Here is a 14,832-nt window from a genome sequence, read left to right as displayed (position 1 = left end):
AAATACTTGAGGAGAGAGGGTAATTCTATATATACAGGTAGGTCTGATATAAATCAATTGTTTCATTTATTCTAGATTTTCCTAACAAATCTGAAGGAACTTGATATTTGGTTCTTAACTAAAGAGAACATTTAGTATAGTAATAGTAATATATTTACTACAAATCAACTATATTCTTATCAAAGGGAAAAAAGGATGTAAATTAGTTTGATTCATAGTTATTGAGAATTTTTAAGCTTATATCTTTTTTATTTGGGGTAAAGATTACATTTTAATCTTCCCTCCAAGAATCAGCATTTGTGTCTCTGTTCCAAGATTTGGAAATGAAAGGACACATGATACAATACCTGTTTGATGCAAAAATCATTGCATCTGGGTACATACATGGTTTCCTAGACAGATCCAGTGGCATCATACGCCTCTGAAACTTCAGACGCATGTTTTTTTCCTTTCAGATGGGGGCAGAAGGCATGGAGGGAGGTGCTTCAGGAAACCTGCATTCTCGAAAACTCGTTAGCTTTACATTGTCAGGTAAGAATGTCTTTAAACATGACATTCACTTTGAAAGTGTACAGTTTCGAAGGTATAAATAGTCACTTCTTTCTACAGACTTTCGTATATGATACGATGATATGTGAACTAGTTTTTGGGCGTCATACTTCTGAAAATTCAACTATATCTCTTACCATGATAAATTAATTATTAACATAAATTCAGAAATTATTTCTTCTACCAAGTTTTCTGGCGATAGACAGTCTGTATAACTATGTATAGTTACTTAAAAAAAAACTGCAACGTAACATGTGCTAACCCCACTGAGGAGCTTTGATTATTGAAAATCATTTATTCTTACTTCAGCTAGAGAAAGGAAAAGTTTGAAGACTGGGGGAAAAAACCCAATATACTTCTTTATCTGTGGAGGAATACACATAAAATTTGGAAAGTGGAGAAGCCAATTGTTTTTGGCTTGTCAAATTGCTTGTATGTTTACCATACAAGTAAAGCACTGCTTTTCAAGTTATGAGACAGGACTCATTTCCAGTTTGTAAGTTTGATTTAGTTAAAATCAGTAATTTAAAAAAAGAATAATGTCAGAGTTTACCACTGAAGGGAATTTTTTTGGGTAAAGCATCAATTTATACAAACTGAAAATTTTCATATACAATAATATACATCCCTATATTTGTGTGTACTAGGTTGCAATGTAAAATGTATTTCATACATAGGACACTGTCGAAAAAGTTTGAAAGACACTGATTTTAGAAAATAAATTGGTAGTCATAAAGTCAAGAATACTCTAAGAAAATCCATATTTGAAATAGACTTTTAAAACAGATAACCATGCTACAATACATAGAAAATAAAGTCTAATGGATCTCCTTCACTGGAATATGTTTTGTTTTCATTTTTTTGTGTGTTGTAGTACACTACAATACATAGAAAATAAAGTCTAATGGATCTCCTTCACTGGAATGTCTTTTTTCATTTTTCTGTAGTTGTGCTTCCAAAATTTAAATTAGATCCACTTTTCTTGACTGCAAAAAACAAACAAGCAAACAAACAAAAACATGTTGTGAGAGTGAGCGTTAAAAGACCCGATCCTGAAACAGACGCTTCCACAATGCATAATTACCACATATGACTAAAGTGTACACATCAGTTCACTGTTGGCCCATGGCCTTCTGAGTATCTGTGTTTGGTTTTGCATGTTTCTCCTTTCCCTATAGGAGCTTGCTTTTTTGCTTTGCTTCTCTGGTGAATCTCAGCATCTGTAAACTAGTGACTTATGGTTCTAGTTTGACCAATAAATATGTTCTGTTAGGAACCATCAGGGTTTAAAAAATATCTAGGTTTGTAGAAGGGCACTAAAAATAACCATGCCTGTGGTACTATCTCCCTACCCCTCTTATCTGCCTGTTTCCTAAAAACATCTTGGCTGTACACCTGTGCTTTAAACCTTCACGGTACTGAGGGTCTGAAGCTACTGAAATCCCTGATGATAGGCAAGAAACAATTTGTCGACCCAAATAGCTCAAAAAATTTAGAGTATGACCACACCATGGGTTTCTTGTTTTTTTTTTTTTTTTTAAAAATTGACTGGTAAAAATTGTTTTTTTAATGGTGTACTGCATGATGTTTTGATATAAACCATGGGTTTCTTATTTTAAAATTATTACCCTATGCTTTTAGGTGATCCATATCGCATGACACATGCTTATTGGTTTTGACTCCAGATGGGATGTTATTAACTGGCTATGTGAGAATGACCATCTGTGAGTTAAAAATCTTAGGACATTTTCCTAAAAAGTAGGAAGCAAGCTTTGAGGCACAGCCAAATGCTTCTTCCTTACACATTTCTTCCAACATCGCACCTCTATTCACATGGAGGCTAGCTACCTAACATCTGTTTTATTTCTTACCGTATAGCCAGACATTTGCAGACAGTATACAGAAATGACAAGGAGCTGAAACCAATTCTATAATGTTAATTCTAAAAAGTTAATCTGGTTATAGCATACTGACAGTGGATGATAATATTTATCTGAAAGCATTTAAGCAGTATAGAATGGCTGCCTGCAAATATTCCACTGTTGATTATATGTGGATAGGTAGGGGCACAAATACTTGAATTTTACAGCTAAAATTAAAAATGTATTTTCATTAATATTTTAAACGTGTTTCAAATAAGGCTTTACTTAGGATATTTAACACGTCAAACCTTTGTGACTTTGAGTCCTTCTTTGGCCTATTACATGGTGTGGATATTTGTGAGCAATAGCATATGTAAAAGACAAAAAAGAAAAGATCAGAAATGAGATGGATAAAGGGAACCAAATAATCAGATTACAAATAATTGGTAGTTTGTTGTATTTATTAAGGAAGATTTATTTGTTCAGTGTTCCATTGTGGAAAAATTTTGTATCAGGCTTATCTGACAGTGATATTATTTATCACAGTGACTTAATCATCTGGTGGAATGCTTTTTGTTCAAAGGAATATTTTTTGTGAGTTATTTAACTCTGTCAGACTTTGTGGCATTCATTTCTGTCTATGTTACTCTTCATTTACTACAAAGAAATCCCTTTTTTGGGCATAGATTTAATACATAAAGAAATTTCATTCTTCTGTCTGGATTCAAGGGGAACATAATCAAGAAAGGCAAGAAAATAAATGTGGCAATTGCCTTTTCTTCTCAAAGCTGTTCCCTGCTGAAGAAAGCCAAGTGAAAGTAGCATCATTAAATTGACAGTAAGATGCAAATTCTGCATTTAATAATGAGTACGTAGTTTATGAAGTGTCAGGAATGGGGATTGCAAGGCTAATGAGATAGTGGCAGCCTCTCTGAAGTACCTATCTAATTCTTTACCCGTCTTTTCCTTCTCCTACTGGTTTTCAGATCAGAGATCTTACTATATATTTCATGCAGTGTTCTCAACGCACAGTGACTCACGCCTGTAATCCCAGCACTTTGGGAGGCCGAGGCGGGCAGGTCATGAGGTCAGGAGATCAAGACCATCCTGGCCAACATGGTGAAACCCCGTCTCTACTAAAAATACAAAAAATTCACTGGGTGTGGTGGTGCGTGCCTGTAATCCCAGCTACTTGGGAGGCTGAGGTACGAGAATCGCCTGAACCCGGGAGGCACAGGTTGCAGTGAGCCAAGATCACGCCACTGAGCTCCAGCCTGGTGACAGAACAAGATTCTGTCTCAAAAAAAAAAAAAAAAAAAAAAAAATGCTCTTGGTTTAATTTTTATATATATAAAACTTCCCCCCTCTACTGCCAGGTATGTGTCATTAGATACTTCCGGAGTGTTTTCAGCACATGTGCCTGGGCCATGAGTTCTTGTGGGCCACTGGTGAGCCACCTCCTGGGAGCGCTCATTCAAGAATATGGTTCTATGGGCAATTTCAGGCCCATTCTGTTTTTCTAAGAAAGACCTTGTGTTTCAGGAGTGGGCTTGTGTGGGATGACCCTGGTGACCTCCTGTAATTTAGGGTCACTATCCAGGGTCTGTTTGCGAGCTGATCTGGGTAATCCAAAGGTCTGTGGAGGTTCAGGGGCCATATGCAAAATTTCTCTTTGAACCAGTGTTCAGAACTTCCCTAGATTAATCTTCCAGCATTTTCTAAGATGACTTAGCTCCCAGGCATATCTTATTCAAACCAATATTCTCAGAAATGTTGAAGACTCAGTGGAGCCAGCTTTATTTCCTGACATGTTTGTGTCTCTTAGCCTGACCGTGGAAAAACATACAGTCTCCTCACTAAATGGACTTTGGCTAGGACTTTTAGCAGCATATAGTATGAAACAGCAATTTGTGAATCTAAGGTGAGTTATAGGACATTCTCCAAATGTTTAAGTTACTTTACTGGCTATTTAAAATAGCAGGTAGCACTTACATTTCAAAAATCATTTCCCCTAACATTCATCACATTTATGGAATATATATGACATTTTAAATGTGGTACAAATGGATATATGCTCTGATGTTTCATCTCCCATTAAACAGTTCTATGTATATGTAGAAGATTCATTTTTCTCTCATGAAGGAACATGTTTTTCAGTGAACTGCTTATTAAGTGTTTCTCTCAAGATGTTGTCTTGGGAGGCCGAGGTGGGTGGATCACGAGGTCAGGAGATCGAGACCATCCTGGCAAACACTGTGAAACCCCGTCTCTACTAAAAATACAAAAAAATTAGCCAGGTGTGGTGGTGGGCACCTGTAGTCCCAGCTACTCTGGAGGCTGAGGCAGGAGAATGGCATGAACCCAGTGGGCGGAGCTTGCAGTGAGCAGAGATCGCGCCACTGCACTCCAGCATGGGCAACAGAGCGAGACTCCGTCTCAAAAAAAAAAAAAAAAAAAAAAATGACATTGTCTGAGATTCTGGTTGTCGAATTACATTGCCCTAGGGAAAAGGTGGTGAAGGTGCACATGTTGGAATCAAAAGGGAGCTGAAAAACTGAAAAGTCAGTTTAGGGATGTGAGGTGGTGCTAAAGGTTTGGCTTCACTTATGCGGCCTGTTAGGTGACCCCTCTGCTGAAATTACTGCAAAAACCCATTTGACTTCACCTATCTAAGCAATCATAGTGTGAATACTGCTATTGTGTTACTGAGTCATTTCTGTTTAGAGCTTCCTGTGTGTTTATTTAAGAACAAATTGTCTTTGAGCTGCTTGTTCTAATCAGGACATATGGATCCTTCCTTCTTCTATCCCTTGTTCTCTCCCTTCCTCCTTTCTTTCCTCCCTCCCTCCTGCTTTCTCTTTGTCCCTCCCTCCTTCTCCCTCTTTCTTTAAAGATCTTAGGGCAGTTGGGCTAAAGAAAGGGATGTTCTTCAATCCTGACCCTTATCTTAAGATGTCAATTCAGCCAGGAAAGAAGAGCAGTTTCCCCACCTGTGCCCACCATGGGCAGGAGAGACGGTCCACTATCATCAGTAACACCACCAATCCAATTTGGCACCGAGAGGTAAGATGATCCCTAGGGGTCTCCTACTTGTCAGTGAGGAAGTCAGCCCAGTCTGTCTCTTTCCTTGAGACTTTTGCATCCTCAGGTTGTTGATGAAGTGACTAGGGGTTCTGTCGGGAACGGGATACAATGAGAATGAGCTATTCCTACCTCTCCAGAGCCGGGTCTAAGGTAAGACAAATGAAGCTGTCACTTCAGGGGAGCAATTTAAGGACCCTCCGAAAAATTCAGTTGTTAAAATAAAGATCCTAATGCAGTTTTTTAAAACTCACAATTAATGCAAAAAGTTCATGAATAAAATATGAAAATTTGAAGTAAGGACAGGATCAGTAACATTGCCTTGTAGAGTCCTAGTGGGACCTGAGGCAAGAGGAAAAATCAGCAATACTGGTCGTGTTTTTCTTTAAAATTTTGATATTTTGTTGTAGCATACATTTAGTACAAATTAAAGGAATTTCTCTCTCTACGGGCTTTGGCAAATGTTTTATGAATTTCTAGATTTTCGTTAATTAGATGAGCCATTCAAGGAGTCATCATCCTGAGTGAAGCCAGATTGTGTTGATGGTATTTTAGACTTCCTCACAGCTACAGTATGCTACCAGTCATCTTAGTGCACCATATCAGTGAAATCAAGCAAAGGGTTTTCTCATTTGAACTATGGAAAGTCAGAGAATGAACAAACAGACACTTCTTATCTAGTGAGCAAAGCTTGAGCTGTCCCTCCATTTCTCAGAGATCTGAGGTATGTTTTACAAAACTAGTGTGAGAATGTTTCTGGGCTGGCATAGGAGTTACGCAGTTAATTAGATCATACCCTCAATATTTAACGACAACAATATGTTCTAACAATGTTGTAGAAATATTTAATTGGAGAGAGGTATTCAGGGGATCTAAAACCAATTGGAGAAAAGATATGGTTGTTTGAGACTTGCCAACACAGCAAGGTATTTCTCCTGGGCGGTTCCTATGGTTTTGGATATTGAATATGGCTTGTATTCTTATGCTTGGTTTAAGAAACTACTAATGATCTATCATGGTAAAAAACTATTAAGGGCATACCACTTAGTCTAATGCATTTCAAAGCCTAGAAGAAATAAAAATATATCTCAGTATGATTCCAGAAGGCACATAATAGATATGATGATGAAACAAGCAGTAACTATTTTCCTAACATTTTAAATTTGCAAAGTTTTTGACCATGTCACCAGTGCAAGCCTGAAAGGGAGGCACAAAGGATGAGATTATTATGTCTTAATTTTGGTGATTAAGAAATTGAAGCTTAAGGTGTTTATAGGACTAGGTATTCAGAGACAGAAGTGGGGCTTAAACTCGGCTTTTTTATTCTAAGCAAGTACTTTTTTCCATTAAGCAGACTGCCAAATTGCATGGTCCTTTGGAAAACCTTAATTGTTATGACTAGATAAACCTAGAGGCACCTAGGTGAAAAGTTGGCTAACACTGTTCACATCACTGTAGTTGATGGGTACTCTCAGGGAAGCAGTGAAATAATTTAGGTTAGATTCCTGGCACCATCATTTACTTATACTGAGATTCCCATCTTTAAAAAGAAAATTATATCATTGTAAAGATAAAGTGAAGATAATATATGTAAAAGTCTCTGTAAGTGAGTAAAGCTCTTCATATTTATTTTATATCTTATTAATGTCCAATCCAAATTTCCCCAGTGGCATTCTTAAAATGAAAACAACAAAACCTATCTTAACTTCATACTTTTATTTTTCTGTCCCAGAAGAAAGAAATAACCCTGTGTGCCTTTTAAACTTAAGGAAAAATTCCATTTGAACATTGTTTTAACATTTATCAGGGAAACCACAGTATTCTGCAGATGTTCCTATTTTAACCACTAAGTGGAGGAGTATTTTAAACTATGTTTTGCAACTTCAGAATTTCATGAGATTAGGAATTCAAATTGTCAATCAAATATACTAGTTAATTCTAAACCATTCTATAGCAAGATATTAAATATCAAAGAATTGAGATACAATAAATGTAGAGAGTACTAAAATTGCATTGTGCATAACTTAATATTTGATAACATCTCCTAAAACTGTGAAACTAGGAAGGGCTGCATGATTGACTGAGAGGGCTTCTTTTGTCATACAGATCTTTGACTGCTGCTTTTTAGTCATGGTGAATGCTTCTGCTTCTGAGTGAATAAAGGATTGACAGTAGCTGCAGCTATTTCTAGCTATGTGGAACTCTATGTTGTTAGAATTTAAGAGATACCATTTCCTATACAAATAAAATGATACAGTATCATATTTGTCTTTCTTTTAAACCAGCATGTTATCTGTTTGTGTTTTCAGAAATATTCCTTTTTTGCACTTCTTACTGATGTCTTAGAAATTGAAATTAAAGACAAATTTGCCAAGAGCCGTCCCATCATCAAGCGTTTTCTGGGGAAACTAACCATTCCAGTCCAGAGGCTGCTGGAGCGACAGGCTATCGGGTAATCAGCCCTTACCTTTGGGGATCTTGTTGAGATTAGTTCGTATAGGAAAAAATGAAATGAAACTTGGTACTCCTAAGACTTTTCAGACTGGTAAGAAGTAGTAACACAATTCTTTTAAAAATAAAGATGTCCTTACACTTACTAAAATATACTTGACAAAAAGTAGTTTATTTTAATTATATACATTTTTTGCATCTTTGTCTTTTCCATGAGGTACCCACCATTAACATTTCAGTGTCAAATCTCATAGTGTTTGATTGTTTCTCAGTATATTGGAGTTTTTTATAAAACTTACTCCCTAGGGCAGAATTCTAAGGTCAGGTTGATGCCTATCTTATCCTAATTAATTCCATCCAGAGAACTTGTTACTCTTGAAAAACAGAAACAATCTTGTTTTGGAGCCATTTGAAACAAGACCTAGACTTGAGGAAGTGTTATAATAAAACTCCTAGACATATACATTCATTCAAGCAATTAAAATTTATTCATTGACATACTCTTAAAATTTAGTTAATGTGTAATTAATGTATTTTCTTTTTGTGAGCTTTTTGTAAGTTGTGAGTAAAGTAGTAAGTCATACTGAGGAGATAGAGAAGACCAAAAACAAGTTATGCAAATTAATAATGCATCACTGACTAGAGGCTGTAAACTGTACAGTGGAGCAAACGGTAGATAGAAGAAACATGGTGTCTTCCTTCTGAAATAGCCATTAGAGGGCAGAGGTGGAGTGATTTGGCACTATCCTTCTGATGATTTTCCTTAATTAAGAATAGGTTGGCGGGCACAGCGGCTCATGCCTGTAATCCCAGCACTTTGGTCAGCCGAGGTGGGCAGATCACCTGAGGTCAGGAGTTCAAGACCAGTCTGGCCAAAATGGCGAAACCCCATCTCTACAAAAATACAAAAAAATTAGCTGGATATGGTGGCAGGCGCTTATAATCCCAGCTACTTGGGAGGCTGAAGCTGGGAGAATTGCTTGAACCCGGAGGCGGAGGTTGCAGTGAGCCAACATCGCACCACTACACTCCAGCCTGGACAACCTCGGCAACAGAGCAAGACTCCGTCTCAAAAAAAAAAGAATAAGTCATTTAATTCAGAATAAGATTGTTGCTTGTGTGTAAGAAAATGAAATGACTGCATTTGACTTGATAAAGAGTCAGACTTGAAACAGATGGACAACTCCATCCTTGAGGAGGCAGGTGGCCTCGAGCCCGGGGCCCAGGCAAGGCAAAAACTGAACCTGCTTCCAAATCTGGGATATGACCCCACCATAGTGGCACATCTGACTTTGCCAACCATCCCATCAACACTGCTTACAAGGCACCCTGAGAATCAGTGATAGGCCAGGCTCTCCAGCAGGGAGGGCCAGCAGCTCCAGCCTTCTTTCTCTACAGGCGAGAAAGGAGAGCTTAGTGGCCCTCTCCCCATCACACAGCCAGGGCTGCTGTCTTGGGTATGAAGGGCCCTTTCCTTCTTGTGTTCTTGTGCTTCTTTCCCCTAACTCCCAGCTCCTGTTCTTCAGGGTATCACACAGTGCCCTACGTGCCATGTTGGGTGATAATCCTTAGCTGCAAGTGTCCTTTTAGAACCAGCTTCCTATTGTGCTAAATGCTGAGGAAACAGGCCCTCTCCCCTTTTACACCCGAGTCAAAAAACCCCTAAAACTTGAGGCCTTTCACAACTCCTTTATGACCTTCAAAATGTCCTTTTCCTGGTCACCCCTTAAAAGTGAAAGAGTGAATCAGTGTCCTTAAAAATATTCACATAGTGTGTGATATCTTATGCTCTTAATAATAATTTTTCATATATAAATCATGCTGCTATAAAGACACATGCACACGTATGTTTATTGCAGCACTATTCACAATAGCAAAGACTTGGAATCAACCCAGATGTCCATCAGTGACAGACTGGATTAAGAAAATGTGGCACATATACACCATGGAATACTATGCAGCCATAGAAAAGGATGAGTTTGTGTCCTTTGTAGGGACATGGATGCAGCTGGAAACCATCATTCTTAGCAAACTATCACAAGAACAGAAAACCAAACACCGCATGTTCTCACTCATAGGTGGGAACTGAACAATGAGATCACTTGGACTCGGGAAGGAGAACATCACACACCGGGGCCTATCATGGGGAGGGGGGAGGGGGGAGGGATTGCAATGGGAGTTATACCTGATGTAAATGACGAGTTGATGGGTGCTGACGAGTTGATGGGTGCAGCACACCAACATGGCACAAGTATACATATGTAACAAACCTACACGTTATGCACATGTACCCTAGAACTTAAAAGTATAATAATAATAAAAAATTAAAAAAAAAATAATAATAATTTTTCTTAGGGCAACATTTCCTTTTATCCCGGGGTTTATAAGTGTTCCATTTGTGTGAATGAATAATATTACATTGGACTATAATGTGCTTGGAGCCTTTAATGTTCTTGTGAGTCTGAAAGTTTCAAGAGAGATAGGAGGGATTTGGGGGGTGGCCTGTGGAAAGAAGGCGAAGGCGAAGGCTGACTCCAGTGTAGTCAGGATGAAAGAAACATTTCTCTTCTTACAGTGATCAGATGCTCAGCTACAACCTTGGCAGAAGGCTTCCAGCTGACCATGTGAGTGGGTACCTCCAGTTTAAAGTGGAGGTTACATCTTCTGTTCATGAAGGTGAGATATCAGTGTATCTGTATGAATACATTGCTATAGGAAAAACTTGTTAAACATAACTCAGTTGTCAGTTTGCTTCTGAACAGAATTGAATTCATGTTCTGTTTTGAAAGTAAAATAGCTGTCAAACAATTACCTGCTGAAATTTTCTAAGCAAGTAGGAAAGCCTGTTTGCCCAGAAATGTCTCTCAGATTGATGCCTACATTTTGAAACTGGGCTGTAGAGTTTTCAGCCATACTAACATATTTAGCTCCTGTGCCAAACCGACTAGCAGTCTCCTCGTTTAGTAGTGAGTGGTGAATCTCAGCAAGTCAGTAGAAAGCCCTCAGTGGAATGACTGATTTCTTTGAACTTAATGGTGGCAAAGCAAGTAGGTCATAAAACGTTCATTTGTTATTTCTAGTTAATTTTTAGAAATGCTGTTTTCTCATTCAGATGCCTCTCCAGAAGCTGTTGGCACAATACTTGGCGTCAATTCTGTGAATGGAGACTTAGGTAGCCCTTCCGATGACGAGGACATGCCAGGGAGCCATCACGACAGCCAGTTGTGCTCTAACGGGCCAGTTTCTGAGGACAGCGCTGCCGATGGGGCCCCCAAACATTCATTCAGGACTAGCTCCACACTGGAAATAGACACCGAGGAATTAACCTCCACTTCTTCAAGGACCTCACCTCCCAGAGGACGTCAGGATTCACTCAATGATTACTTAGATGCTATCGAACACAACGGCCACTCCAGGCCAGGGACAGCGACCTGCTCTGAGAGGTCCATGGGCGCCTCTCCGAAACTGAGGAGTAGTTTTCCCACCGACACAAGACTCAATGCCATGCTTCATATTGACTCAGATGAAGAAGATCACGAGTTCCAGCAAGACCTGGGTTACCCATCTTCCTTGGAGGAGGAGGGAGGCCTGATCATGTTTAGCAGGGCACCCAGAGCTGATGATGGAAGCCTGACATCTCAGACAAAGCTGGAGGACAACCCTGTTGAGAATGAGGAAGCCTCCACACACGAAGCCGCTTCCTTGGAGGATAAGCCAGAAAATCTTCCAGAGCTTGCAGAAGGCTCCTTACCTGCAGGCCCAGCCCCAGAGGAAGGTGAAGGCGGCCCAGAGTCTCAACCCAGTGCTGACCAGGCCAGTGCTGAATTGTGTGGCTCTCAAGAGGTAGATCAGCCCACAAGTGGGGCAGACACGGGGACTTCTGATGCATCAGGAGGAAGCCGAAGAGCCGTCAGTGAGACCGAGTCTCTCGATCAGGGCTCCGAGCCTTCCCAGGTGTCCTCTGAAACAGAACCCAGTGATCCTGCCAGGACAGAGAGTGTGAGCGAAGCCAGCACCAGGCCCGAGGGAGAGAGTGACCTGGAATGCGCTGACAGCTCCTGCAATGAGAGTGTGACCACGCAGCTGTCCTCTGTGGAGACGCGGTGCTCCTCTCTTGAGAGTGCGCGGTTTCCTGAAACCCCAGCCTTCTCTTCTCAGGAGGAGGAAGACGGAGCCTGTGCAGCAGAGCCCACCAGCAGCGGCCCTGCCGAAGGGTCGCAGGATTCCGTGTGCACTGCTGGTTCTTTACCTGTGGTACAGGTGCCCAGTGGGGAGGAGGAAGGGCCAGGGGCAGAATCGGCCACTGTACCTGACCAGGAGGAGCTGGGGGAGGTCTGGCAGCGGAGGGGGAGCCTGGAGGGAGCTGCAGCTGCTGCCGAGAGCCCTCCCCAAGAAGAGGGCAGTGCTGGGGAGGCCCAAGGCACCTGTGAAGGAGCAACTGCCCAGGAGGAGGGCGCTACTGGAGGTAGGATATGGACACCACTGTGGCTTTTGGCTCGAGCGTAGCTGTGCAGAGAGAAGCTCTGTAGTTTTCCCCTCAATCTAAACAAGGCCGCAGGTTGCATATTACCTGAATTCCTCACCTTGAGGTTCAGCAGGGGAAGAGAGGCACGATTGAAAACGGGGCCAGGAAGAGAAGGAAACAGGTAACAAATGTGTGGGCAGCTGAAACCCTTCCTCTAGATTAGGCCTCCTGTTTCAGAGTGGGGAGACCGAGGGACTTCATCACATAGCTAGGAAGAAGGCAGCATGATTTGCGTCCAGATGGGCTTGAGTTCAAATTCAGTGCTCTTTTAAAAAATGGCTTTTCTGCTGCTGAAGTAACAGGCCTGTTAAACAGCAGTCTTCACACTTAAATAATGGGTCTCTTTTGGAACCTGGGTCTGTAGATACACAACCACACAGGCAGGCAGCTTCAGCCTTAGTGTAATCTGCAAAGGTTATGAGAAACACCTAGTCACTCCTCCTTTCTAAAATTTCACAGTGGAAGATTAACATATGCTATGCATCAAAGGTAATATTTTTGTCTTCTTCAATTTAGTAATGTCTACTAAGTTAGGTGATGCATTCTGACTTGGAGAATAAGCTGTTTTTGTATCCAAGGATACAAATTTACACCTGAAATTTGTATTACTCCCAGTGAATGTGGCTCTCTAGAATGATTACTTTAAAATGCCCTATAAGGATGCATTAAAAATCAAAGAGCAATTTCATATGTCTGGCTGGCATAACTCAAAAATAGGAATGATTTTCTTATTCTGTAATTTATTTTTCTACCTACATGATCCCTTCTTTTCTTCCTCCTCTTTTTTTTTTTTTTAATTTTGTTTCCTTCATTATATCGTAGCCACCATGTGACCCTGAAGCATTAGCACATGGCCAGGACAGAGGCCATTGTGGGTGAGGGATGAGGAAGTGAAGCCGCAGGAGGGGAGGGATACATGCAGAGGACAGTTCTTCAGGAAGCCTGCTTCTAAGCATTCACCTCCTATTCTCTTCTTTTGTTTCTAGGTCCTCATATGGGAAATGAGACTAAACAGAGAAAAGAAACTAACCTTGGAATTTATGTTAGGTTTTTATATAGAGTCTGTTTTGATACTGAAAGAGAAAACAATACCTGGTAACTTTCTACCTTTAATCCTAGGTTCTCAAGCCAACGGCCACCAGCCACTGCGATCACTACCTTCAGTGCGCCAGGATGTTAGCCGGTACCAGAGGGTGGACGAGGCTCTCCCACCAAGTGAGGACCTGTTAGTTCAAAGGGCCCACCTTAATCAAAGGGTGAAAGGTGACAGGCAGACCCATTCCCATGAGTCTTAAAAGATGGATATGTGGTCTTCAAGCGGAAGGAATCTGGGGGCTGCCACTTAGCATAGCAGGTGTAGTCTGGGACATGCTAGGCTAATGACTCTTCTCTGGCACCATTCTGCTGAAAGAAAGGGCAGCTGTAAACCCTGCGCTGCCCATGGGGTAAACACTATAATAGTGGAGGTAGATCCAGATGTTTTGGGAAATTGGGTGCATAACAGAATTTTTTAAAATTATGCCTAACCACAGCATGAATGTTCTATCAGCTAATAGACAAATTGGTACACTCTCTTAGAAAAACCTCACTCTATGTAATATACTGCCTTTCTGTTCACTTACAGCGTTTAAAATCATTAAGCACAAGGTTCTGATATTTTTCCTTAGGGATATGCAGGGAAGTATTGTTAATTTCAGAAATTAGTCTACTACTTATTTGGGACATGACAGTTATCTGGGGATTTGAAAGACATTTCATTTATTTCACTTTCAGAAAACACGTAGCACTTAAAGGAGAGATGGTGGAGGATTAGGGATGCTGGGATATAGTTACATAACCTGTGTTAAAGGTATGAGTGATACCCTCAGCCAATCATAATCCAGATGAAATGAAAACTCGTATGTAAATTTCGACAGTTCTTTAAAGAGATGTAGCTCTATGAGAGCAATGCATTTTGATGAATATTGATAAAGCCTGGTAAACATTGCTTTAAAAAAAAACACTGTAAGGTACACCCTTTTGCCTTACCCCTTTCCTTCTTGCTCCCCCCCTCCACTTACCCATCTTATATGTGATCATGACAAGAGGCTGATGCCTGGGTTCCTCTGTGTTTTAAAAATGGTGGGACATAAAGAAGAGAGGGGACGAATTTAAAGGGTTACAATTCTGAGTGGTTAGTCTGGCAAGTACCGACAAAAGAGCTGAATGGTACTGTGGAGAATTTATCCAAATATCGCCTTAATCCTTTTGAAATTATTTTGGACACAGATCTTTCCCTTGTTTGTTTATTTGGATAACTAAGGGCTGTGACTCATAGGAAACATATTTTAAGCAGTTTAAAATAAAATGGACTGAGAGATTAAT

The 14,832-nt window shown here is 40.3% G+C and overlaps 1 protein-coding gene across 7 annotated transcripts in view; it reads left to right on the top strand.

The window, feature by feature from the left end:
- LOC105468168 (HECT, C2 and WW domain containing E3 ubiquitin protein ligase 2) overlaps positions 1-14,832 on the top strand; it is a 384,482-nt gene that overhangs the window by 255,529 nt on the left and 114,121 nt on the right. For all 7 annotated transcript variants that reach the window (XM_071073114.1, XM_071073110.1, XM_071073111.1 and 4 more), the window contains 6 exons: positions 456-531; positions 5,305-5,474; positions 7,802-7,944; positions 10,519-10,619; positions 11,056-12,408; positions 13,588-13,683. In XM_071073114.1, the coding sequence (XP_070929215.1) occupies positions 456-531; positions 5,305-5,474; positions 7,802-7,944; positions 10,519-10,619; positions 11,056-12,408; positions 13,588-13,683 (1,939 nt within the window). The remainder of the gene's footprint in view (positions 1-455; positions 532-5,304; positions 5,475-7,801; positions 7,945-10,518; positions 10,620-11,055; positions 12,409-13,587; positions 13,684-14,832) is intronic.

This window comes from Macaca nemestrina, chromosome 11 (assembly GCF_043159975.1).
Source record: "Macaca nemestrina isolate mMacNem1 chromosome 11, mMacNem.hap1, whole genome shotgun sequence".
Lineage (NCBI taxonomy): Eukaryota > Metazoa > Chordata > Mammalia > Primates > Cercopithecidae > Macaca > Macaca nemestrina.
The sequence above is the reverse complement of the archived record's forward strand: the minus strand, read 5'-3'. Positions and strand labels throughout refer to the sequence as shown.